The sequence below is a fragment of the Phyllopteryx taeniolatus genome, chromosome 19 (genome assembly GCF_024500385.1).
Source record: "Phyllopteryx taeniolatus isolate TA_2022b chromosome 19, UOR_Ptae_1.2, whole genome shotgun sequence".
NCBI lineage: Eukaryota > Metazoa > Chordata > Actinopteri > Syngnathiformes > Syngnathidae > Phyllopteryx > Phyllopteryx taeniolatus.
In genome coordinates this window covers 7,049,334-7,076,989 of record NC_084520.1, presented here as the reverse complement: position 1 = coordinate 7,076,989, position 27,656 = coordinate 7,049,334, and the positions used below count along the sequence as shown (strand labels likewise).

General features: G+C 41.0%; 2 protein-coding genes across 5 annotated transcripts; both read left to right on the top strand.

Moving 5' to 3' along the window:
* The first annotated feature begins 181 nt into the window (after positions 1-181).
* csdc2a (cold shock domain containing C2, RNA binding a) lies at positions 182-6,722 on the top strand. Its single transcript, XM_061755753.1, has 4 exons — positions 182-329; positions 2,901-3,152; positions 3,436-3,558; positions 4,600-6,722. Exons 2-4 carry the CDS (start codon positions 2,923-2,925, stop codon positions 4,760-4,762), a joined length of 516 nt encoding a protein of 171 aa, XP_061611737.1. The 5' UTR covers positions 182-329; positions 2,901-2,922; the 3' UTR covers positions 4,763-6,722.
* Positions 6,723-9,257: 2,535 nt separating this feature from the next.
* Positions 9,258-27,121, top strand: gucy2cb (guanylate cyclase 2Cb). Of its 4 annotated transcripts, none has more exons than XM_061755746.1 (27): positions 9,258-9,453; positions 9,884-9,996; positions 10,905-10,972; positions 11,051-11,266; positions 11,837-11,958; positions 12,031-12,133; positions 12,243-12,357; positions 13,044-13,185; positions 13,413-13,495; positions 13,591-13,699; positions 14,599-14,680; positions 15,122-15,230; positions 15,324-15,341; positions 15,454-15,525; positions 15,593-15,697; positions 16,141-16,227; positions 18,997-19,129; positions 19,210-19,347; positions 21,078-21,154; positions 22,105-22,196; positions 23,017-23,175; positions 23,312-23,504; positions 23,806-23,980; positions 24,208-24,306; positions 24,457-24,551; positions 25,466-25,542; positions 26,660-27,121. In XM_061755746.1, the coding sequence occupies exons 1-27, from the start codon at positions 9,258-9,260 to the stop codon at positions 26,859-26,861; spliced, it is 3,180 nt and encodes a 1,059-aa protein (XP_061611730.1). In that variant the 3' UTR covers positions 26,862-27,121. The 4 variants fall into 4 exon arrangements, 3 of the variants coding, with proteins under 3 accessions (XP_061611730.1, XP_061611729.1, XP_061611732.1); XM_061755745.1 differs by having other exon boundaries at positions 15,324-15,377; XM_061755748.1 differs by lacking the exon at positions 15,324-15,341.
* Positions 27,122-27,656: the final 535 nt, after the last annotated feature.

The following is a 27,656-nucleotide window of genomic DNA, read 5'->3' as shown; positions in this document are numbered from 1 at the left end:
TTGTGATACAACCAATCAATCCCAAGTCTGCATTGAAAGCCCCATGCTTTGCATCCAAATGTCTCCAACAAAGAATTCAGTGTATTGTGGTGAATCTTTTTTTTGGTTTTTTTTTTTGGGTAACACCCGCCCCCCCTTTAACAACCGCTCCCACCCTCCCTTCTCCCATTCTGATCTGGTCCCGCCTGCATGCGTCGCATCCCCACACAGTTAAAATAAATAAATAAATAAATCCACGGACTTTAATCACCACCGCGTCCACTGTGGACGGATTTAATGACATCGTCGTCTGTGCTGCACCTTTGATTGACACCAGATCGTCTGTGACCGTAAGTAATGCGATAGTTATATCGACCCAGTGATGATGATGATGATGGTGAAGATGGGCGGCAGACATCCCGGATAACTCCTTTCTTTGTCGCTTTTGTAAGGCTATTAGAACAACAACAGCTAAAACCTGCACTGATTTAACACCCTTTTTTGCTTTGGTTCGATCTAATAGTCATCATCAATCTTTGCGTGGGGAAGCTGCCGCAGAGAATGTTCTAGAAATAAAACGCCTCAAGGGTTTTAGTGTTATGAATTATTTAATCTTGGCAAGACATATGGTGTGTGTAAAGTTTCAAGTGTGTGTGTGTGTGTGAGTGTCTGTTAACGTGTCTGCCATACTGATGAACAGACAACCACAATGCCATGCTTTCAGTGCACATGGGAGGAGGGTGCGGGGTGTTTTTGGCCTTTTGTGTGTGTGTCTCCCCCACCCTGCCACTCTGCTTTGCACCTCCTGTTTCATCTCTAGCCTGACATTATGATGACGATGATGATGATGACGAAGATGACATATGAGGGGGTGTCAGAGACATAATTCAGGATTACTAGGCTCTCACACACTACTAAAAGACTAAAAAAAAACACTAGCGTGTGCAAGAGTGTTTCAATTGTGAGTGAATTATTTTCAGTCTGTGCGAGTGTTTCAGTCGTGTTTGTGGGAGCGTTACAGTAGTGTTTATATGAGTGTTTCGGTAGTGTCCATGTGAGAGTCACAGTAGTGTGTGTAAGAGCATTCTCATTTGTTTGTATGAATGAAAAAAAATCAGTGGTATTGTGAGAGTGTCTGTTATGTATGAGAGCATTTCAGTAGTGTGGATTAGAGTCTCTCAGTAGTGTATGAGTGCGTTACAATTGTGTGCAAAAAAATTAGGAGTGTGTGAGAGGGTTTCAGTAGTGTGCGTGGAAAAAAATCAGCAGTATGTATGAGAGCATTTTAGTAGTGTGAATGAAAGTGTTTCAGTTGTGTGTATAAGAGTGTTTCAGTATTGTGTATGAGAGCATTTCAGTTGTGGGAGTGAGTGAAAAAAAATTCAGTAGCAAGTGTGAGAGCATTTTAGTAGGGTATGAGAGCGTTTCAGTAGTATGTATGACGCTGTCTCAGTTGTCGGTGTGAGTGAATACATTTCAGAAATATGTGTGAGAGTGTTACAGTACCCTGCATGAGAGCGTTTCAGTTAAATGCATGATGTAATCCTGAATTTTCCTCTAAAGGCCCCTCATAATGGAAGCTTTCATCCACTCACACACAAGCACGCTCTCATACACACTACTGTGTATGAAACTGTGTGAGAGCGTTTCAAACGATGTGAAACCATTTAATCTGTTTGTGAGCGAAAAAAAAAACAGATGTGTGTGCGCGTGTGAGCGAAAAAAATGTCAGTAGTACGTGTGAGAGTATTTCAGAAGTGTTTATGAGAGTGTTTCAATAGTGCGTGTTGAGCATTTCGGTAGTGTGCATTGATAACGGAAGCTTTCATCCACTCACAGTCGAGCAGCAGCAGCAAAGTCCACTCGCTCTTCCATGGCCTTAATAAGCCTGCTAATAAAAGAGCTCAAAAAGGGCCAAGTTGTTCAATTATTTAGGTGACTTATCAAATCGGGGCAGCCGACTCTGTGTGCGTGTGTGCGTGCGGGGGGAGGGGCGTGGGGTTGTATTGGTGCATACCATCTGCTCCCTAAATAGACTCAAATGTTGAATTTAGTGCACAGGTGTCAAAACTCAAGGCCTGCGGTCCACATAAATCTGGCCTCATTTTTTTCTTGACTTCTGTTTAAAACTAGTTGTCCATCATAAAACAAATATATATAATTTATTTAAAAAATGTTTATTCTTTATTGGCCGGCACGGCGGACGACTGGTTAGAGCGTCAGTCTCACAGTTCTGAGGACCCGGGTTCAATCCCCGGCCCCGCCTGTGTGGAGTTTGCATGTTCTCCCCGTGCCTGCGTGGGTTTTCTCCGGGCACTCCGGTTTCCTCCCACATCCCAAAAACATGCATTCATTGGAGACTCTAAATTGCCCATAGTGCGAATGGTTGTTTGTTTCGATGTGCCCTGCGATTGGCTGGCAACCAGTTCAGGGTGTACCCCGCCTCCTGCCCGATGACAGCTGGAATAGGCTCCAGCACGCCCGCGACCCTAGTGAGGAGAAGCGGCTCAGAAAATGGATGGATGGATATTCTTTATTGCATATAGATGCCACAAAGTGGTGTCAAAACGCTACATGAAGCTCCTAAACTCACTTCAACATAGTTCCTTGGCACCAAGATGCCACGACGATATGCTGGCAAAGCGGGCGACGAGATCGTCATTAATTCAGTAGTTATACTTTTGGTGAGATTTTCGTTTTGGTGGTGTGCTGTGAGATCGGCGTGAATGTTTGTCTGAAGTGTTCTCTGTGATTGGCTGACGACTAGTCCAGGGTGTGCCAAGCGTCTTGCCCAAAGTCAGTTGGCATAGGTTGTAGTTAACCTGCGACAGGCAGTATAGATCGTGGACAATTACTCAATCAATGGCTTGTAATGATGCAATTTTAGCATTGACCTCCTGTATTTCTTTGTTCTATTTCAGTCGTTGCTCATGCCCGCCACGCATGGGGCGTAACCCTCCGCCTGCCCTCACGCAAGCAAAGATGTCCGACACTGACCCCTCGTCGCCAAAAGACCCCCCGCCGCCACTCGCCTCCCTGCGCACCCCGCGTCAGAGCTCCTTTCTCTTCCTGCGGGAGGGAAGCAGAGTTTGGGAGAGGGAGCGGAAGCCCCCTCAGCCCGGCGCAGAGCTGCCCAGCCCGCTGCCCACCAAACGCACACGCACATTCTCGGCGTGAGTTGCCCTTTTTTTTTTGGACGTCTTTGAAAATATTCATGGACTGTTGTGAATTTTGCCAGTCAGCTCCTTGTTAGACAACAGCAAGCAAAAAGTACTGAAACAAAGAAGAGATGGACACGTGCATTCAAATGTTTAGAGGTCATATTAAGTTCACCTCTGAAGGTTATAGTGCATTTGAGCTTCATCATATAGTAAATTGAGTCATTCACAATGCAAACTATGGCCTGCGCTTAAAAGTGCATGTGTCCTCACTTCTATCCGTTCTGGTTGTGTGCAGGACAGTACGAGCCAAATCGGGTCCCGTGTTCAAGGGCGTGTGTAAGAACTTCTCTCGCTCGCAGGGTCATGGATTCATTCGACCCTCTCATGGAGGAGAAGACATCTTTGTCCACGTTTCAGAGTGAGTGAGTCTTATAGTTCTTTGTTTCATTTGTGTTCAAATCAAATTTGAGTCATGCAGTCATCCCTTGCTATATTGCGTTTTTTTTTTTTTAACAGGGATTATTCTCTATATTGTGGGATTTTGTGGTGATTATTTAGCAGAGCAGAGCAATAAGTGCGAGCCAGGAGTAAAGAGTCAATGGAAAACAGAGGATATCCAAAGTTTCAGATTATTTCACACTTAATAAATGAATGCAAAGTACAATGTGTACCACAAACTCCTAATTGAATATAGCCTCCCATTGCCACGTAGAACCTATTGTAATAAACTCGCTAGTGGTCAAGGATAGACACAACCGCCGGTGCACTTTCAGTCGTTTTATTGAACAAACACTAAGAAAATAAATACAAGCACATATTCACACAGGACTTGCCGTTTGCCGCATCTGAAGCTGTGTCACTCAACACGCAGAGTGGCTAACAGGTTAGCCATGTGACAGCCAGCCAACTCTACACTCTGATTCACTGAGTCCCACGTCACACAACAGGCCGGGCCCCGCCTTTTACAGCCACACACATTGAGTCACAGGTAGTTTAGATACTACAGTACTGCACAACATGAGGATGGCGACCCCAAGCAGACAAACACACATTTGTACTGCCTGCACCTCACATGCATATATTTTGGTATTATATGCATGAAGCTTGAAAATATATACAATAGGAATAACAAAATAAATATTTGGTCACTACTTTGTGGATTTTGTCTATTGCTGGGGTGGTCTGGAACACGATATCAAAGGATTACTGTACACACAGAAGTATTGGGACACCTGCTCATTCCACATGCTGTCCATAGGGTGACCATTGTTCATCCATCCACGTCAAAAGTTACTTTTTCCATATCTTTTCTACTGTACTCACAATTTAGTTCACTTCGGGACAAGAAAGCTGTCCCTTAATTGTAGATTATTAACAATAAAGCGTGCATCTCTCTCTGTTCATATATGATGTAATTTGACGACGTAATTGAACATGTCGATTCTGCCCTCCTCGATAGCATTGAGGGCGAGTACGTGCCGATGGAAGGCGACGAGGTGACGTACAGGGTCTGCCCCATTCCCCCCAAGATGCAGAAGATCCAGGCGGTGGAGGTGGTGATCACGCACCTGAAGCCGGGAAGCAAGCACGAGACTTGGTCGGGTCAGATCATCAGCTCCTAGATTCCGGGATGTCCTGGTTTCCCTGCTGCTGAGGCTCTTGGGCAAGGGTTGCATTTAAAAAGTTGGATATTTTGTGACAGGAGGATGATGACGACAAGAGGTGAAGGGAGTGATGGTGGAAATAGAAGGAAGGTTTGATGTAAAAGATTTGACTAAAAGATTTGAATGTAGCCCAAATGTTTTATTTGGTTGAAACATTGCTTGTGCCAAAACTTTGATTGAGTAAGGGGCGAAGGCTCAATGTCATTTCGAACAGATCTGACCCAATGTCGCCTGAGGAAAAATCAATCAGTTCGAGAGGATGAGTGACCTCGGATGTTACCGGCTGCATTAGGCCCACCTGCGCAATCTAATGACAATTCTGCCTTTACAAAGATAACAATACTCAGTTTTGACATAATCAAAGAGGCATTCATTTTACAATGTTTATTATCGTGGGTGTCGTTCGCAGCCGAGCAGAGAGGTGTTTCTAATATTTTGACCCGCTCGTGGAGCTAAATAATAAAGAAAATTGAGCATATTTAAGGTGGAAATGTCGCTAGGTTGGCTATTATTACATTGTGCAGGTACCCTAGACATTTATTGCCCAATTTACGGGGCAGTCAAAAAGTAATCAGCTCGACAGAACGGTCAGAAAGTGGGTGTCCAGGATCATAGGCGAAGATCAAACGCCCGCTTCGAGTGACCTCCGTGACAAGCGAAGGAGCTGACGAAGTCATGCGTTCCTTTGGCTGGACAACCATGACCCATCCCCCAGGCGTACCCGATCTGGCACCATCAGATGATCTCCTTTTTGGACCTTTAAAAGCTGGACTCAGTAAGTGAGGGGGCTTTCTTCTGCTGCGTGATGACGTATTCTTATGTTGCGCGCCATTCGGAACCTCGCAAACCAAGGACCCCCTATATTGCATGGCACGAAGCAAGGAAGTGTTGAAAATACCAGTGTAGTTGATCACTTTATTCATATTAAGTCGACATTGGGCCCCACTGTTGTTTAATGAACTCCACATTGAACATTTAATATGAGTTGTGCCTTCATGTTACAGCTAGTCACGCATACAGTCATCTGCCAAGGGAGTTCAACTCATCACGTGATTAGCGCTGCTGTACTTTTAAGCGTGAAAATGAAAGGACTATTGTAGCAAAGGCCTATGACGGACACGTACCTTTCAGTGGCCAGAGGGTTAGGGTTTGGAGACGCAATTAACAAAGGGAAGACGAACGTCATGAGAGAGAGGATGACAGAATGTAAGAAGAAGAACAGGAAGACTTACTTCATGGACCTGGAAGACCTGGCACCGACAAGAAGTGAAAATGGAAACAAATATGGAGTTGGTTCTCGCTTTGCGGCTAGAATCTTCTGCCAAGACGTGCGTCTGTGGGTATTGTCCATTGTTTTCTCCAGAAGAACATTCCCAGACCTAGGTTTTCTAGAAATAAATGGAAAAAGGAACAAAATAAGGGTAATTGTTAGAAAATGCAGTAAAAGCTGTTAATGCTGTCGGGAGGTGATTGCAAGTAGGAAGTGCTTTGTGATGTAGGTTTTCAGTGATTATTTATTGACTTATTTATTATGTTGGTAAGTATCTGAAGTGGTTGCCATTTTACATCTTTGAGCAATCGTAAGCCTTTTTGATGACTGTACACCGGACTCCTAATCAGCATTAAGACTAACTTCTACCGAATCTGTGTGATTTTGAATTTGGAACCGATTTATTGCTTTAGCAGTCCGTCACTAAATGATATTTTTGAGTAGAAAATAGTTGTCTGATGCAGTTATGCGGTTTTGAATTTCTCGAGTATCACTGGCAGTCAAACTATTGTAACACAATGTACGCGTGTATGTGTGTGTATGTTGATTCTGTATGTTAGTGGTGAAAATCACTTTTTTTTCTCATTTGCATCTAATCACTGTGTCTTTTGGCACTCGGGTAGCATTTGAATAAACTGTGGTATCCAACGTGTTGACTCTTTTGACACTTTTTTCCATCCGCTTGCTTTATCAGATAATTCCTGATGAATGACTTAAAGGTCAGTCTGAAAGTTCATTCACATATAATTGACATTACACACTGTATCTGAGTTGGATTTAAATAGAATGAAAATTTCATTTAGAAACCTTACTTTTTGGCAGCATAGTGAAGTAGTTGAAGCGTCTGCCTTACAGTTCTGAAGGTAGGGGTGAAAATATGGGGTCAGGTCCTTTGTGTGGAGTTTTTAAAGTTATATATGGCAGGGCACATCAAAACAAACAACCATTCGCACTCTATCTCAAAATACACTTTTTTTTTTTTCAAAACTATACGACTGTGTTTGTAATATACCAACTTTAATCGCGAAAATATACAACCGCTGATCTATAAAATACTTTTATCACATTTTTTTTATCTAAAAAAAATGAATTTTTGTAATAGGACTTACATTTCTTTCTTTCAAAATACGATTAATTTACTGCTGTCATTGCTTTTATTGAATCATATAATGGGCACTATGTGCCAGTAAATTGAAATATTTTTTTCCCCCCACTGTCAAATGACGAGGAATCATTCAACTGATGCAAAACAACATTGTGATTCATGAATATACTGTACGGTACGAATATACAGTATGTGTGAATATGTGGTTCATGTTAAAATGAAGATTAAAACAAAGCTAATCGTGTGGCAGTTATGAACCAGTATACATAACTGAGCAAACTACACTGTACAGTGTAAACAGTAACCCAGATCCATACTGAATGGAGTCAAATGATCATTTACTGGAGTCAGTGAACTCATGCAGTAGTAATATAAGGTGAGGGAGGGGCATATCAGCATTGTGGTTGGATGAAATAGATAATGATAAACAGAGATGGGGTTCCTGTTATTAATTAGACAATGTGCCGGTCGTGCGTGTTTGACTCGATTGTAAAATGCCACATATCAGATTTCCACGTGTAGTTGGTTGGGTTAATTGCGGTCTCCGTGCTGTTTGGATGTTTGTTTATGGCCTGACTTACCTTTGCTCTCCTCTTTACTGTACTTGCCTTTCATTTTTCTCTTCTATGTCTGCGTCTCCCTCGAGTAATTAATGATATTACAGACACAGTTTTTGACTCACCATTTGTTTGTATTTGAGTATAAATGTGCTCGGGAGCCCGCGTTCATGCGGCATTCAGTCGAATGAATTCAACGTAGCAGAGGGAAACAATCGGCCTTTATCTCAAGAGGAAAGATTATAATCAAATAGTACAAAATAACCATGACAACAACTATGAATGAAAACACTTACTGTATGCTCAATTATCGTTTTCACCCCGGTTTTGTGTTGTTAGGTTGGAATTACTTTTTCCCGTGAGGCCAGCGCTGTTCGTGACAATTGGAAAAAATACCTACAATATAACAAACTAGTGCATACAACAAATTTGATTTTTTTTTTTTTTTTTTGGGTCAAAAACGATACAAAGTACAAATACAGTATCTGTTGGTTTTTCTAAAAAATCAGGCTTAAAGGGAATACTTACTTGATGAGCCAATATGTCATCAGTTTTATAAATGTGCTAATAAAATCACTTCAAATCATCGTCAATTACTTTACATGGTTCTAATTTGGTCGCAATTGGACAAATCTCAAGGATAGAAGTTTGCATTTAAAGAACCAGTGAAAATGGTCAAAAGACGCCTGCTTCAAACCAAATCGGACGACTTCCGTGGCACCTTTTTGGGACATGAGATATCTATCAGACTATTTGTGTATCTAATCATCACATACCTAGCAAATACCACGTTGCTGAGTCAAAGTGGCTCGTTCACCAGGATGAACATGCCCGCAAAATTTGCTGACATTTTGAGCATGGGAAAGCCTTCGAACTGTTGGCTCATTTGCCAACGGTAACAAAAGCAAGACTCGCCACTGGCCCAGCAGTATATGGCGCTGGATGCCTCAAAAACCGGGCTGATTTCAGCAAGACAAAATATAGAGTGTGTCAAGCGTGATAGAATCAGAATCAGAATCAGAATCAGAATCAACAACAACAATCAAACACCTGAGGATAGACTGGGAAGGTCGATTTGACCAAACTTCAACTGACACTTCTGTGGAAAGACAATACATCAAAAAGCCTTTTAAAAGCAATGGCCAAATCGTCATTTATACCTTTATGCTTTTACCACAATGCTTCCAGGCAGAAGCAGTCGTCACTGTGCTTATCATCCCTATGTGACTGCGTCCCTGCCCGTGTTTGTGCTCATAATTCACGCAGACCTTGGCATGACAAGAGACCAGGTTATATGACCTTCTTAGGTCAATGCTGGTTGTATATTAACAATCTGGTGTGTGTGAAGCACAGATGAGAGACAGAGGAAGTGATTTTTTATTTTTTTCCCCCAGACATTTCAAAAACAGATGAACAGGTCAGGATTTTTTTGTGTGTTATTTTTGCATTGTAGGGACACTGGACGTGAAGAAAAGACAGAAAGCCTTCATGGAGTCGTCCTTCTAGTGTAAGAGCGTTAAAATGGCTTCAAGCAGATGGCTCTTGTTGTTATTCATCTTTGAGACTCTGATGGCGTCGCATCATGGCATCAGACAATGTTTAAGAGGCGTCTCAATGAATGTGATCCTCCTGGACGACGAGGAGTCTCCCTGGAGCTTGAAGTTTGTCCGAGGACAAATACTGAAGGCCCTGGAGTCCGAGTCCGTGCAAGAAAACGGTAAGAACAAATTTGGAATTTGCACATTTGCTAAGCTCACTTCAAGCGTTCTCCTTATTGTTGTTTAAATCTTTTTCCAACAATAGTACTGTTTAAAGAAGAGCGCAAATTGAATTCCCTCCTCTTATTCTGGACCTTTTCTGTGTCCTTGCTTTCAAGTGATGCAATGACTGATAATAACTGGTTACATGTTATTCGTCAGGTCAATAAATCATAGATTAATCTTAGGCAGACACCTATAGATTTGATCTAATTACAGTAACTATTTATGCAAGCTGACTGTGAGGCACAGAAGTAGTAAAAGTACAGTACCATATCTATTGTGTATATTATATTATTATAGTTATTGACTTTACTGCATCCTAAGGGATAAACACAACTAAACTGTCTGCCCTTTCTGTTTTCTATGTTCCCGCCAAATATATTAAAGACATTCAATTCAATCTGACGGTGAAATTTGGTGGCTTCAACACAACCTACTATCGACGAAGGGGCTGCCACAGTACTGCGTGTGAAGGAGTGGCCGAGTTAAAAAATCTTATTGTGAGTACATCTCTTTAGGGGTCATTTTTATGTAATTTCATCAAAAACGGTAAAGACGAGGCCACAGAATTTTCTTTTGAAAATCAATTCATTTTACTAGTATGAGAATTTTAATCATTGGCAGTTGTTATCCATCAAAAGGTCGTAATTGTTTCTGAGGAAAAAAAAGTATTCGAAAATAATATTTTTCAAACTTTTAATGTCAAAATGTCTTTACATTTTGGTGTCTGAAATGAAGTTGCGTGATTTGCAACATGTTTTCTGAAGATGCTAATTACATATTTGGATATATAGGATTTTTATACTATAATTAACACAATTGCATTTTAGCGTCTTCAGAGTTCCTTTTCTTGCTTCTTTTACTGACGGTCCTTCCTTGTCACTCATGCTGTTTTTAGCAATTAATGCCACCAGAGACAGGCACATTATATTGTTTGGTGCAATACACCAGCGGGATCTTTTTTTTTTTTTTTTTTTTAAAACCTGTCCTGTTAGGCTGCTAGGGCAAGCAGAATATAGAATCTGTATCCCTTTTATGCCGGGACCGTTTTAATCTGCAACAGGTTTTTTTTTAATACTGCCACCGTGAGTGTTTATATTATGAATTTATTGAAAATTTTAGTCAGCCAGAAGGAGGTTTATATGAGGGTATTTTCAGACCAATTACATGAAATTGGACAATTTCTCACAGCACACAGTGGTTGGGAATCACTGGCCTGCAGTACAACATACTGTGACAGCTAACTAGGTGTTTATGATCTTATACCTCATATCCTGATGGTGACATGCATCTCATTCTTTACAGTAGTTAAAAATGTGCACAAACAACAGTTCATTGGTATGAACTCTAAAGTAAAAATTGAAATATTTTAAGGGAATGAACTCACAGAGTTGTGTTTACTCTGCAGCATTCACATAGCCTGGGCTGCGCCGTGCTAGGCCCCACGTGCACGTATGCCACTTTCCCCTTGGTCGAGTAAGTGCATCTGCAAAAAACTCTCCAAGGATTTTCTCAATGTGTCATACTCACATCCTCTTTCACTCCCCGTGTCAGTGCTGAGAAGGGACTAAAATTAAGCACACCCATCATCTCAGCCGGCAGCTTTGGACCCTCCTGTGACGACACGCTCAACCTGCAGCGTCTCCTGCCACCCGCGCGCAAAATCTCTGACTTTTTTGTCCACTTCTGGAACCAAAATAACACCATCAAGCCGGTGTGGGAGACAGCATATGTGTACAAGATTCAGCCTAGCACGGAGGAATGCTCTTGGTGAGAGACCACGTATTTGTGATCTGTACTAATCCTCTTAAATTTTTACGGTGTACCTCAAGGCTTTGTACTTGACCCGCTGGTAGAAAGCAATAGTGAAGTCATAAACACATCTTAATTACAATCCACATTTAATAAATTGGGAGATATGTTATTAAAAGGCTTCAAGCAGTTCTACAAATGACACTTGAGGCTGAAATAAGAAAATAACTTAATGACCAGAAGCACATTATTTCACTTATTGTATTAATTTCAGGCAATTTAAGGGACAGACATTCAGCCATTCATTACACTAGAATAAAGCCTTTTTTAAATGGGTGATCATTTACATTAGTTTTTATGCAGCTGTTTTTACTATCCAGCCATCCATTTTCTGTATCCCTTGTCTCAATTATGGTCATTGGTAAGCTTGAGCCTATGCCAGCTAACTTTGGGCGAGAGGTTGGGTACACCCTGGACTGGTCACCAATCGCCAATTGTAGGGCACGTATAGACAAACAAGCATTCACACTTGTAAAGTGATGTGCTGTAAAAAAAAATAGCATGATGAGAGTTATTTAATTTGCACAGGTATATAAATGCACTGGAAGCAGCCACACACATGTTTGCTCAGAAGGTAAAAAGAACAATGCTGCGCAAACCAGAAGACCTCAAAGAAGTCCTGTCGTCTCACAGGAACAGGGCAAGCAACTGTAAGTCTTCACACACTGGGTCAAACACCTAATAAACCAGAAAGCGATGCATAATGCCTTTTCTGTTTGCAGTGTTCATCATGTGCGGCTCAGTGAAGGATGTTGTGGAGGTGAAGAATCTTACAGCAGAAGCGGATAGCAGTGAGATTCTCTTCATCCTTATCGATCTCTTCAAGTCAGTAGTTTTACGTTGTGTACAAGTATATTTAAAGTCACATATACCCTGTACAGTGACCAAGTTCGTAATTCAATGGTAATAATGCTAACTTGCCTCCTCACCACAGTGATCAATACTACATCAACACGACGTCTCATCCGTCCATGAAGAATGTGTTGGTACTCACCATGCCCAACACCAGGAACTACACCATCAATTCAGACCCGGAAAGCAACAACACAGTAAGGACAAAGCATGAGTTAACACCTAACTTTCTTATGCATCAAGGAATGCGGCAGCCTTTTAAGATACATTTGAGCAGGGAATCAAATATAATGTTTCGTTTCAAATGATTTATTATTGTACTTGTAGTTTGCAGTGGTGCTCTGCATCATTTTGAGAACATACTCATACTCCTCCAATACAGTTAAAAGTGCACATTTTACAGTGGCATTTTATTGTGTGCAGCCTTTAAGGCACTCCTGTGCAATAATCGTGCTATCTAATTAGCACCTTGACATTCCACACCTGTGAGGTGGATGGATTATCTCAGCAAAACAGAAGTGCTCAGTAACACAATTTGGGAACAATATTTCTTTTTTTCCCCCCATTGGGCATCCATTCTGTCAACCCACATAATTTACTATTTACAGTTCCTAGCCCCAGAAAAGGTTATCTTTGATTTTGTTAAACAGATTTTGGATTGGATCATGTGTGCAGGTGTGCAACTGTTATTTTGATGTCCAAGCTCTAGGACAGTTAGCTCCTAAATGTTAACAATAATGTGACCTTAAGTAAGAAGTACAAATGTGGAGGCTAATATCAACTCAAATTAATTTTATCGCATCAACACTATTTCAGAAAGGCAATAAAACTGCCCAGAAGAGAGTCTTTTTACAGCACTAATTTGTTTGTCGTCTTTGTGCAGATGAATGACTACATGGCTGCGTACCACGACTCAGTGTTGCTGGTCAGTCGGGCGATGAGGGAAATACTTGCGAAACCTCACTCAGGGGCTCATCAGATCCCACATGTTACAATGAATTACCTTAGGAACATCTCATTTAATGGTAAGCGACTTAAATCATGCTAATCTCATAGTTGTATATGGGTGCTCATACTTAGCTATTAGTGTCGTCAAGTGATAATGTGCAAAACGAAGGGCAGCGGACATGGCGTCCATGGGCCTGACGTAGAGCAGAAGGAGGCTGTCAGCCTGTCAATCATGTTCACTGCAATGACGAAGAGGTGACTGGCAGTTGGTTACCGTGGCAACATTCCTTGTCATCTTGTTCAGGCATCGCAGGGAACTATCGGCTCGACAAGCATGGTGATAGAGATGTGAATCTTTCTATCATTTACACAACTAATGAGAACGAGGTATTGGCTTTTTCAAGTGTAATACTGCTACATGAACTAGTTATGCATACATGTATGCAATGTATGCATAACCAGGTGAGATTGTTCTCTCCCAGTATCACATCTTATTCGAGTTTGACACGGAGTACAGCTTGACCACGCTGATTGAGGACCACCCCTCCTTTGTCTGGGGGGCAAGACTTCCGAATTTCAGGCCGGATGAAGGTAAAGTCAGTGGCATTTTTATTTGCATGCTGAAGAGAATTTATGACAATTAAAAGCTTGAAAAAGCTGCATTTCTTACTCGTATAATGAGAACTAGCCACCAATATATCCATGTTCTATACCGCTTATCCTCATTAGAGACGCGGGTGAGCTGGAGCGTACAGTCCGTAGTACACCTTGGACTGGTCGACAGTTATTTGCAGGGCAATAATAAGAACTAATAAAATGATTACACAGTTGGTATGCAAACATATACAGTAGCAAGATAGTGACCTGAGCGCAAAAAGACTGATGGAAATTTTAAATCCTCCCTTGTATTCAGATACAAGATCAAATTACAATGGATAAAATGCTAACGTGCAAATATTTGTTATGCTAACACAGCACAAGATAACAACCTTAGTACAAAAAGGGCTAAAGCAGATTGAGGTTTTCAATCTTGCCATGTATTCAGTCACTATTCCAAATGAGAATTGCTAAGAATAAAAAAAGCTGCATTTCAGAGTAATATAATGAGAAATAAAATGCTAACATTTTAATGGTTGGTATGCTAACATATAGCAAGAAAGCAACCCGAGTACAAAAAGCACTGAGGCAGATGGAAGTCATTTTAAATGCTCCCTTCTATTCTATTCATCTACTTTTTCTGAGGAAAACTGATCAAATGCTAACATGCTAATACTTGGTATGCTAACATATAGCAAGATATCAACCTCAGTGTAAAAAGTGCCACAGCAGCTTAAGGAGATTTTTATCTTGCCCCGTATTCAGGAACTATTTCAAATAAGAATTGCTAAAAATATGTTAAAAGTTGGTCTGCTAACATATATCAACATAGCAACCTGAGTGCATCTTTTACAATCTAGAAACAGTAAAAGTGTGACTTGTTATTCCCCCAGAGGAGGCGTCACTCGACATCGTCGTCATCATCTTGGCTGTGATGGTGGTGGTGGCGGCCATCATCGCTTTCATCTTCTACAGGTGATAGACAACACTCCTTTTGATATATGATATATACAAATATATTTATAAAATATTTAAATATAATTTTAATAATGATATTTAAAATGTCAACCTTGGAACATAACACAATTTTCTAGAACACAGGAAAATGTGTTATGATCCAATGAAACAAAGGTTGAACTTTTTGGGCAGAGTTCTAAAAAGTGTATTTGGCGTCAACACAACAAACAGAGGTATTCAAAATGGTGGCAGATATGTGCTGACACCCATTCAACATCAATTTGAATGTGCTATTCAATCTAGAAATCAGATAGGAAATGACCTTCTGGACAGAAATTTCCCATAAGTTAAATAAATGAGTTTTGCTTTTTGAATAAAACTACTGAAATAAATACAATTTTCTACAATATTAAAATTTATTGAAACAGATCGCTGTATGATATTTGATTGCCTATGCAGACAGAACAGGAGAGATCGTCTCCTGAGGAAACAGTGGTCCATCTCCCATATCCCCTCTGACCTTGTCACCCTGCTGGAGGAAAACTCGCTCAACCAAGTCTATCTGAAGGTATGAAACTGAAAAATCCAAACAGACAATAGTCAATTTTACACTTTTGTACTTTCTATATGTTAAATTGTCCATCATATCCTCTCCCATCAGATTGAAGAGAGGAAAAAGGTTTATAAAATCCGCCGCGCACTCTATGATAAGAAGGTAGTCAGACAGCTGAAGGACTTGACGTATACATGTTATTTGTTATTGACCTTAGCTGCCACTGCTAATATTTCAGATTGTCATCCTGAAGGAGCTCAATCACTCTGATGGAAACTTCAATGAGACACAGAAAGTGGAACTTCACGCGGTGAGGCGCACACACACACACACACACACACTTTCTATTTTTAATGAAACATCCCCTTTCTCTACAGCTCCTGCAAATTGACTACTACAACCTCACTAAATTCTACGGCACAGTGAAGTTCGATCAGGGTGTGTTTGGGGTGTTTGAGTATGGTGAACGGGGATCGCTTCGGGTATGTATGACATGCAAACTGCGTGAAAAGGATGGCTTGCCAAATAAAAAAATGAAATGAGGACTATAATTAATACTGCTTAATATGTCACAGCATATCATACCAAAGAATTGATACCATGCGAATTCAGTATGAACATAAAGTCTGAAACATAAAGTTCTTACCACAGATTGTCTTTGGGCTTCTTGCAGAAAATGTTCAAAATATATGAACCAACAACTGTTTTGGCTGAGATCAATAATAGCTCACCACTCCAAAACAGATCACAAATGTAGAAACATGGCAATCTATTACATCTTAAAAAAAAACAAAAAAGAAATATTCTAGACTTTAGGTTGTATTGCTGCTTGAATCATTAAAAACTATGATATAGGCAACAAAAATAACAAAGCTGACAGCATTCTATAAACTAAGAAATTGCTTATGTCCTTTATTGTATCCAGTATGTACTGAACGACAAGGTGTCCTATCCAGAGGAGACGTTCATGGACTGGGAGTTCAAGATCTCCGTCATGTATGACATTGCCAAGGTGACACAAATGTTGTACTGATGAATGAGCCATTTTTTTTTTTTTATGAAGCCACAACATTAATTGTATCCGCACAACCTAATGAGATGCAATACAAGAGCTACGTCAAATATTCTGAAGTTCTCCTCTATGACAGTGTGAATAAAAACTTAGCTTTATTCCCAAATTCTCTAGTAGGAGTTCGTCCAAGTACGAGCCTTGGAATTAAAACTTCAACCAAAAACAGTCGACTTCCTGTTCAATTTCAGGCATGGGCCCTTGAGACCAAGGACAAGCCCTTAAATTTGCACAAAATGGCTGCTTGAAAACAAAATGATGGCATTTCAGTTACCGTAATTTGCCGTGTATAATGCGCATCCCACAACCCCAAGAAAACTGTCAAAAGTCAACAGTGCGCATTATACATAGGTATAGGGGGAAATAAAAAAAAAAACTCACATTTTATACATGTATGCCGCCATCTAGAGGTTATAAAAAAGCTGTACACTTTCATTCCAATATGCCAGCGCCATCTAGAGGTGATGAAAAAAGGTGTACCCTTTCATTCTGGTATGCCACTGCCACCTAGAGGTTATGAAAAAGGTGTAGCCTACACTTTCATTCCAATATGACAGGGGGACATATGAGTCCTTATATGTACAGTTGTGCTCATAAGTTTACATACCCTGTCAGAATTTGTGAAATGTTTTTTTTTTTGTTTTGTTATTTTTTTATACGACTGCTGACCAAACAACAACCATCATTAATTTCTTTTTGGTTATGTTTTGTTCAATGAAAATGCTTTTCTGAAATGCTTGACAGTTTAATTTTAATCCCATCAAAATAAAATTAAATGTGTTTTGCCTGGCCCTTCATGTTTTTTTTTTTTTTTAAAGAATTCTTCACATCTTACAAATTCTGCCTGGGTAATCAAACATATGAGCACAACTGTGTTTTCTCATTTACTCAACAAAAGTAGGGCTGTGAATTTAAAAATAAGAGCAAGTAAATAATAAGAAAGTATTAAGTGTTCAAATAAAGTGCTTAACCTCAGAATAATTCTTTAAAAAAAAGTAACAAAATACAGATAATACTTTGTTTTGATCATATGAGTAGAAGCAAAATCATGCATTGTAAAAATGCATTATAGATAGGTAGAAGGGTTTTCCAGAATTTTGAGATCAACTTTGGGGGTGCGTGTTATACATGGGTGCACATTATACATGAGGAATTATGGTAAATTTCATGCATGCACTTGTGACTTGAGACTATGGGCTCTATTTTCGTGACTGTCGTAAATCCAGCACTGCGCGTAGCGTAACTCTGCGAGGAAGCGGGTTATTATTAAATAATTTTGTGGACCGGCGTATGTCAGCGCATTTAAAACTGGGTCGTCTGCGCTGGTGTGGGTGTGCTAGTCCACCCCTGTGAAACCACTCATTCATTTCGGGCTTCATTCATTTCGGGCTTCTAATCCGATTATAATTGGAATACAAGGCTCCATGTAAACCGCCTTATAGACGTGGTATGAGCTAGTGTAACTTTAGCTGGACTTTCTGACACCTAATTCTCACTCCAGCAAGTGCACACCATTGCTGGGGCGATATGCCCACCTTGGCGCAGAGCAGTCTGCTATATTGGCAAAACCGCAGTGAGCCTTGCGCTTGCACAAAAATCAAGATGTGCCTGTTTTTAGGCTTGACCGCCCTTTATGTCCTGATATGGTTGACATGTCCACCCAATTTCATGCTGTAAATACTGTATAATGTAATGTAGTAATTTTCAGACCAAACTGGACAATATTCCACAGCACAACGGATGATCTTTCATAGCATACCAGTGTTCCATGGCGCACTGTAGTGTAGTGTAGTGTTTCCCCACTATTCACGGTGGATAGAGATCTACCAAGTAATCGATGCCCTCCTAAAATGTTCTCGACAGATGCCACAAGGTGGCGGCAAAGCACTACTTTGTCTAAATGAAGTTCCTTAACTCTTCATCATAGTTCCTTGGCACCAAGATGCCACAAGATGGCAGCAAAGCACTACTTTTGTCTAAATGAAGCTCCACAACTCACTTCAACATGGTTCCTTAGAAACAAGATGGTGCCAAATCAATACTTTAATTTTCCAGCAAATAACCTTACCTGGTTAAAAAAATAAATAACAGAGGGCAGGTAAAAAAAAAAAAAAACCCTGCGAAAACGTTAATTTGCGAATGCCAAACTGAAAATATGTGGGCTTTTACTTATTAATAATAAATATTACAATTCCCATTACATTTATTACATGAATGCCACTCAACCACATTAATGCAGTTGTTGCTGCAGAGACTCCTTTTTGCCAGTAGAGGACATCCATCCATCCATCCATCCATTTTCTGAGCCGCTTCTCCTCACTAGGGTCGCGGGCGTGCTGGAGCCTATCCCAGCTGTCATCGGGCAGGAGGCGGGGTACACCCTGAACTGGTTGCCAGCCAATCGCAGGGCACATAGGAACAAACAACCATTCGCACTCACAGTCATGCCTACGGGCAATTTAGAGTCTCCAATTCATGCATGTTTTTGGGATGTGGGAGGAAACCGGAGTGCCCGGAGAAAACCCACGCAGGCACGGGGAGAACATGCAAACTCCACACAGGTGGGGCCAGGGATTGAACCCGGGTCCTCAGAACTGTGAGGCTGACGCTCTAACCAGTCGGCCACCGTGCCGCCCCAGTAGAGGACATCCAAGCTTTAATTCAATCTTCACTATTCGGTTTCTTTGATACCCATGTCATCTTTGTGTGCAGGGCATGTCCTACCTCCATGCCAGTGACATCCAGGTGCATGGACGCCTCAAGTCCACCAACTGCGTGATGGACAACCGCATGGTGGTGAAGATCACAGATTTTGGCTGCAACTCTTTTCTCAAGCCTGGCAGAGGTAAAAGTGCATTACTGTCCATCATTAAATTGATTTTCACATTCCTCACTAATGTCTTTGTGTCTCCTCCTTCCGGTCAGACCTTTGGACGGCACCCGAGCACTTAAGGAAAGAGGGCACCTCACAGAAGGGAGACATATACAGTTTCGCCATCATTGCTCATGAGATCGTTCTCAGGAAATCGACCTTCTACACTGAATGCTGCTCCAACCGTGCAGGTGAAACATAAATACATAGAGGACATGTATCTGAATCTCCAGTATTTGGCACCTTCCGTATAAAATTACAAAACTGTTATGCGAGGCGCATAACAGTTTTGTTATGCGCCAGTTTTGTTATGTGCTGTATGCCTCATACTGTATGAGGCATAGAGTATATTGCATGTAAATGGACTACCACCAGTGAGAATGATCAAACAAGACACTACACTAGGGATGCATGATTATGGACAAAATAATAATTATTATTTTGATCAATATTGTAACCATGATTAGTCCTCATGCTATGGAAACATTTTTTTTTTATTGCACTACTTTTTTACCAAACAATATGTAACAGTTTTCAGTTCAAAATGAATCTCTAAATACGAATAAATTATGGATAAATAAATAAATAAATGTACCCAAAACCTTCTACTTTATCAAAGGCTAACTGAATAACTAACTATTACAAAGTGCAATCACAAATTGGAACTTAACTCATTCACTGCCAGCCGTTTCCTGAGCAGGGACTGCCAGACATTTTCGAGCAATTACACTCATTTTTCAAGCACCACAGAATATTGTGTACTATGACTATGTAAACACCAAAACCACCAAAAGAAAGATCAGGCTATTTTCTTTCACCAGGAAAAAAAGTTACTGAGAAAAGGTATTCATTTACAAGTATAACTATGTACAGAATTTACATTAGACAAAAATGCTTGAACAAATGGGACTCCCACATTTGCACTTTCTTCCTCCTAATTCTCATCCTCTACAGTTTGCTCAATAGACCAGGTTTTTATTACCTTACACATAAAATCTAGAAAGGTTTTATCCACATCTGGATTTTAATCTTTGGTGGCAGTGAATGGGATCATGTGTGGTTGTCATTGTCCTTGAAACCACTCCCTACTTCTGCTCGAAACAAAACCTGTGTAGTTTAGAAATATAACTATTACTATAAAAATACATTGTTAACGGAAGCAAACACAATTTAATGCATAGAAGTAAATAATATTAGACTGCAAGCACCGACTCTTCATTTGAAAATCCCCGTTGTCAATATAGTGAATTGCCAAGAATGGTACGTCTCCATTGTTCTGCTAGACCATTGGTCAGTCATGCACGGCCACAAACTGCAAAGCACTTGACAGTTGCGATTTACCCCTCTATTTATTCCTGGCGGTTTTTTTTCCATTCCGGTCAGGCCAGCCGAAAAGTTGAAGTCAAGGCAGCGGCTATAATGATTGTTAATAGTGTTTTACCGTGACACGCTGCCTCTCGCCCAACATACTGAGAGGGTCAACTTCAAACAAAAGCTTCATATATTGCTGCATTGGATGCCATTTTAAGCTTTTATTTTGAAGTTGGCACCTGAGTGCAATACCGGGGCGTAATAAAGCCTTAACCATGCGTTTGCTCCTTGGTGGCTGGCTAACTAGGTTGCAGGGACAGCTGCAAATTAAGCACTTTTCATATGCAGCAGTGCCCACATTTTAAATGTTAAAAAAAATAATAATTAAAAAAAAAAAAAAAAAAAAAAAAAAAAAAAAAACAGAAACAAAATCGCAGACGATCGGGCTCATTTAATTGTCGCGATCACAATTAAAATTCGATCAATTGTGCAGCCTTACACTAAACCTGTATTTGAAATGACATACACAATACCATTCTATAAGCAGCGATGTGATTTGTATTAATGTAATAATTTGTGTGTGTGTGTGTGTGTGTGTGTGCGCGCACAGAAAAGTTATCCAGGGTCATCATGTCCTACTTCAGACCTGATCTGGACTTGTACACAGCTTCAGATAAAGAACTTGAGGTAAAGCTGATATTGTGCAGCACACCTTGTCCTGTGACTACACAGTGATTGCGACAGTACTGCAACATACATGTTAAAACTAATGTTAAAACTATGCATTGCCTTTATCAGGTCAAATGTCAACCTTCCGACAAAACCTTGTAAAGATAAAAAAACATTTTTACTCAAATATTTACTCAATCCCCGGCCCCGCCTGTATGGAGTTTGCATGTTCTCCCCGTGCCTGCGTGGGTTTTCTCCAGGCACTCCGGTTTCCTCCCACATCCCAAAAACATGCATCAATTGGAGACTCTAAATTGCCCGTAGGTGTGAATTTGAGTGCAGATGGTTGTTTGTTTGTTTGTATGTATGTGCCCTGCGATTGGCTGGCAACCAGTTCAGGGTGTACCCCGCCTCCTGCCCGATGACAGCTGGGATAGGCTCCAGCATGCCTGCAACCCTAGTGAGGAGAAGCGGCTCAGAAAATGGATGGATGGATGGATGGATGGATATTTCATCATTTGTGACTCAAGGATTCAACACAGTTGCTGTTTTTCTGCTCAGGCCAAAGCAAATATGTTGCTCTAGCATCATCTTGCTGCCAAGGGACCATGTTGAAGTGAGTTGAGGGGATTCATTTAGACAAAAGTAGTGCTTTGCTGCCATCTTTTGGCATTTCTAGGCAACTCTAAACCTTTTTGGGGGGGCCATAAATTACCCATGGATTTACACTAGTAACGGCAGGGCTTGGTCTCACTCCCCCACGAATCGCGAGGGAAACACTCGTAGTAATAGTCATAACTTTCCTTGCTCAACAGGATACACGAAAACATTGCAGTACTGCAAAACATGATGCGCTGTCTGCTCTAAAATGACACAATTTTATTCTCAGTATCAGTCTAGGGGAGGATGTTGCAAAGAGGTGAAGGTGCAAATTTTTTTTAATCTCTTTGTCCTCAATGTACCCTCAGGTATACATGTTGATAAAAAGTTGTTGGGAGGAGGATGCTGATAAAAGACCAGATTTCAAGAAGGTGGAAAGCTGTTTGGGCAAAATCATCAGGTAATTGTCACCTTTACTTGTGTTGCCATTATAAAAAAAACATACAAATACTTGGTTTTGATTGTCACTGCATTGTTGTCATACTGAGAGATGTTTGTAATCTTTAGCTACATTTAGCTCCAGGTGAGGACAAAATATTATTTAAATGTAAAATTAATTTCTAAGACTGTCAATCAAATCGAGTATTATGATCTATGTAGAGTTAGACTGTTACATATATTTTTTTTATTAGATTGTGTAAAGCGTCATAATATGCAAGAACACATTGTTAATGCTGTATTATACATTGTGTTCATCTATGGCCATGCATTTGTAGTTATCATGACTATAGATGGTAGTGGTTTAAAATTGTTGATAGAGTGCTTGAATTTAATTGCATTACAATGTCGAGGGGGCGGCACGGGGAACGACCTGTTAGCATATTCGCCTCCCAATTCAGAGGTCGTGTGTTCAAATTCGGGCTCTGGCCTTCCTCTGTAGACTTTGCATGTTCTCCCCATGCCTGCCTTTGTTTTGTCCAGGTACTCCGGTTTCCTCCCATATTCCGAAAACATGACTCCAAATTTTCTGTAGCTGTGAATGTGAGTGTGAATGCTTCTATGTCTATATGTGCCCTGTGATTAGCTGGCGATCAGTTTGGTGTGCACCCTGCTTCTCGCGCAAACTCAGCTGGGATAGGTGCCAGAAAAGCGGTGCAGAGAATAGATGGATGGATAGAATGTTATGGTGCACCTAGTGAAATGTCTGATGAGTGTAATTGTCGAAAGAAAGCCGGTATTAGTTTCTATCGATTATATATCTAATGTTATTTTCCCTCTAGTAAAATTCACAACAAAGACAATGAGAGCTACATGGATAACATGATACGTCGGCTGCAGATGTATTCCAAAAACCTGGAGCATTTGGTGGGGGAGAGAACGGCACTTTATAACATGGAGAGGGACAGAGCGGACCGCCTCAACTTCATGCTTCTGCCACGGTTTGTGCAGTCTTACATTGAGTTCAATTTCACCTTAAATGCTGCATTGAAGCTTTCACCCAGCATCCAAAATGGGCCCAAAACAAGCTATTCAGCTGGAAAAACTTGGATTCATGAATGTGTTTTGTCTGGGCAGGCCTGTGGTGAAGAGCCTGAAGGAGTCGGGTGTAGTGGAGCCCGAACTGTACGACAAGGTCACCATTTACTTCAGCGACATTGTGGGCTTCACCACGCTGTGCCAATACAGCACGCCCATGGAGGTGGTCGACATGCTCAATGACATTTACAAGGGGTTTGACAGCATCTTGGACCACCATGATGTCTACAAGGTCTGTCTGGAAGCATTCTCTCCATGGTGTCGAGGTGCTCATTCGAACTATGAAATGATCCATCTATCCATCAGTTTTCCACTGCTTATATTGTTTCAGTCCCGGGTGAACTGGATCATATCCCAGCTAGAGAAACAACCATTGACACATACATTCACACTTACAATCTAGACTCTAAATTTTAGCATCTTAAGTTAATCTAATTTGTCCTGATCTCATTAGATTCTGCAGGTGTAGCCAATGTAGATTGCAGGTCGCATGCAGTGCAGTTGGTGTCATCTATTCTCCTGCTGACTCTCAGGTGGAGACAATAGGTGATGCCTATATGGTGGCGTCTGGCCTACCGAACCGTAATGGCAACAGGCATGCGGTAGATATCTGCCGCATGGCCTTGGACATTTTGGCCTTCATGGGTACCTTCCAGCTCCGACACCTGCCTGGCATCCCTGTGTGGATACGCATCGGCGTCCACTCAGGTAGACCATATTTACCCCTATCTGACAATGAGATTAGATTGTCAGTTCTTCTTCTAGAGTTGGATTATAATTAAAAAACAACTTGACTACACTTCATACTTAGAATGCATGGGGGGAAAAAAAGAAAAAAAAAAAAAAAAAAAAAAACCAATTGTGGTTGTTGTACAAACTTGGATTTCCATTTTAGGTATTAGTGTTTATGCTCATCTTGTTTCATTATGTCTCAGGTCTGTGTGCAGCAGGCGTGGTCGGAGTAAAAATGCCCAGATATTGTTTATTCGGAGACACGGTCAACACGGCGTCTCAAATGGAGTCTACGGGACACCGTGAGCATGCTCTTAATGAGAAAATTGATTTGTCAACATTAACACAGCGTGCCTGTCGGTTCCTGCCCTGTGACATTTGTAATTATTAATGTGCAATTAGAGCATCTCATGGTCAACATAATGAAATGAATCTGACATTTTGTGTTCCAGCCCTGCGGATCCACGTCAGTCAGTCCACTATAAATATCCTGACGAGGACAAACTTCAAGTTTGAATACGAGTACAGAGGTGAAACTTATCTAAAGGTAATTGATGAACACACTATAGTAGCACTTAGTTACACTTAAAAGTGAAAAACAATCACACTGCTTGTCTGAACACATTGTGGAGAGTAGCAGTAGAGGCCAAAGTGTGGTATTTAGTGTGAAGCTACATATGGTACAATAGACAAGGAGGGACAATGCAGCATGAAGGATTATGTAAGACGATGTGACCGCACCATTTTTCATTCTGAGGCAGATGTAACCTTTCCATTGGCGCTCAGATAGTGACAAGAGAAAATCCATCCATCCATTTTCTGAGCCGCTTCTCCCCACTAGGGTCGCGGGCGTGCTGGAGCCTATCCCAGCTATCATCGGGCAGGAGGCGGGGTACACCCTGAACTGGATGCCAGCCAATCGCAGGGCACATACAAACAAACAACCATTCGCACTCACATTCATACCTACGGGCAATTTAGAGTTGTCAGTTAACCCACCATGCATGTTTTTGGGATGTGAGAGGAAACCGGAGTGCCCGGAGAAAACCCAAGCAGGCACGGGGAGAACATGCAAACTCCACACAGGCGGGGCCGGGGATTGAACACCAGTCCTCAGAACTGCGAGGCAAACGCTCTAACCAGTCGCCCACTGTGCTGACAAGAGAAAATAAATTAATACATTAAAAAGTGACATGTTTCTTGACTTGTCCATCTGCGAGCAGGGTACTTCTTGGTTTTTAGAGAATGATGTAAGAATTAGACAGATTTGGCTTTACCATTTGTATTCCAGGGCAGGGGAAAGGTGCCACTGTGACGTGAAATAATCCACATTTATATCTGTATTTGCACCCAAATTGAGAGCAAACTTACTTCTTTGCATGGCCCTGACTGATACTGTGTGTGGAACCTGTTTGATCACCACAATATTTTGAGCATGTTTACGTGTTAATATTTTCGCAGGGTAAAGGAACAAAAACAACCTACTGGTTGACTGGTGAGACAGGCGCAGACTACGACCTCCCAACTCCACCCACAACGTATGCAAATCCCGTACCTGCTGAAATACTGGCCCTGTGGCCCATGCTCATAAATTCATTCATCCATCCATTTTCTATAACAGCTGGTTCATAGATGGGCTCTTTCGACACACTCTTTAGGGAGCAACCATTCTACATTCTAATGTTAAGGGCCCTAAAACTACGCCTAACTGTGATTACAATACAGTTTATGGATGGATGGATTTCTTGACTCAAAAACTGTTTTTTTTAACTGATCTGAGCTAATCAGTCACTATACTGTATAAGGCACCACAGATACGACATTACCATAATGCACTGCAGTGACGAGTGTGCTATCATATAGCACAACCAACATTGTGCCAGATTATCGCACTACTCGTCACTTTAAACCGCATACACTCCTTGAAGTCTCAGCGCCCCTTGCACAATGGTCATTGCACCGGTCAATTGCAATATTAGTCATTCGAACTGCTCTAATTGCTAGAGGACTCTGCATCTTTTTGCACAATTGTTTTTTGTCAATGTCTTTATGTCTCCAAAGTGTTCTGTAAATTGACTGTCTGTTGTACTAGAGCGGCTCCAACTACCGGAGACAAATTCCTTGTGTGTTTTGGACATACTTGGCAAATAAAGATGATTCTGATCTGATCTGATCTATCCCCTGCTCCTCTGTTGGCATACTGTATATGTTGCTTGGTTGAATATAGTTTACGTGGTCATTTATTGAGTCAAATCCATGGATTTAATTTCTCATCCAGTCCAGTCATCTACCAAGAATCTGTTCAAAAAGGCATTAGATGAAGCATTTTGTATTGTAAAAGTCATAATAATCAGAAAAAGGATGTGTTTTAGCAGTCATACTAATATGGTCATTAGTCGGTAGTGAATAACAATGTGTAATGTTGAACATTCCCTCGTGTTTTATTAACGAAAGGGTAAAAACTGTATTCAGAAAGAGTACACATTACACTACTAATTTGGCAACGTAGGTTGATTTTGAAAGCGAGATTTAAAGTTACACACAGAATCTTCTTGCTGTGATGCAACAATACTAACGACTTGTCAACTGAACTTCAGTTGGAACGCACACTCTTTAAAATGTTAACTTCACAATGACACTGACCTTATTTTCCAGGGAGAACTTCCAACGGCTCCAGCAGGACCTCGCCCACATGATCTTGGCATGTCTGCAGCAGCGTTCCCGAGGGTCCATGCGCCGAAAGAGGCCATTTCTCAGTCAGAGTACGGGTGAGGGCAAGGAACCAGAAACAGAAATGGATCCCCCAGAATACTTGCATCTGGCCACAGTGGATAACACCCTGAGCACCTTCCTGTAGGACAAATGTAAACATCATAAGGGAAAGACCTTCAGATATTTATTTTTTTATTTCAGTTATGCACTCACCAGACAGGACGTTAGGTACTCACACCTATATCCATCCATTTTCAATTGCGTTTGTCCTCATTAAGATGACAAGTGAGCTGGAGTTTATCCCATCTGACTTTGGGGAAAAGCCAGACGACACTCTGGACTGGTCACCAGCCAATCACAGCAGTTTGCATTCTCCTGCAACCTGGACAAGTGGCATGTAAAGTCTGTGTGTTTGGGGAGGTGGTGGTAAATGGATGGAGAGAAGGAATGAATAGATGAAAAGGAGTATGGAGGAGCAAGGAAGAAAAATAATGGATGAAAATTTTCCATTTCGTTTTAAAACATTCTCAGGCCTATGTTTAAAAAAAAGTTCAAAAAGGCAACTAGTATCAGCCTTACTTTTAAATTGTTTAATAAATAATTACACAACTATTTGAGGAAATTCATGATTTCATTCGGGTACAGATGTGTATTACTGCGGAAGAGCTTAATGAAGGGAGGGAGGGGAGTGAGTAGTGGAGAGAAGATAGGGTGAGCATGGGGTGAGGGGTCTTCCAAGGGAGATGGCTCAATTTAACCCAGTCCTATGAGCAATTTATCTGAGGGGCAAGACTTTTTTTTTTTTTTTGGACAGGCTATATCACCAAAATGTATTTGCCCCCAAAATGTAACTACCTTCCTGTAGTGATGCTGATAAAGAAAAGTGGCTCAACTTACCTACTGTATTATTATGATCAAGTGTATGGGTGCAGCATGAGAT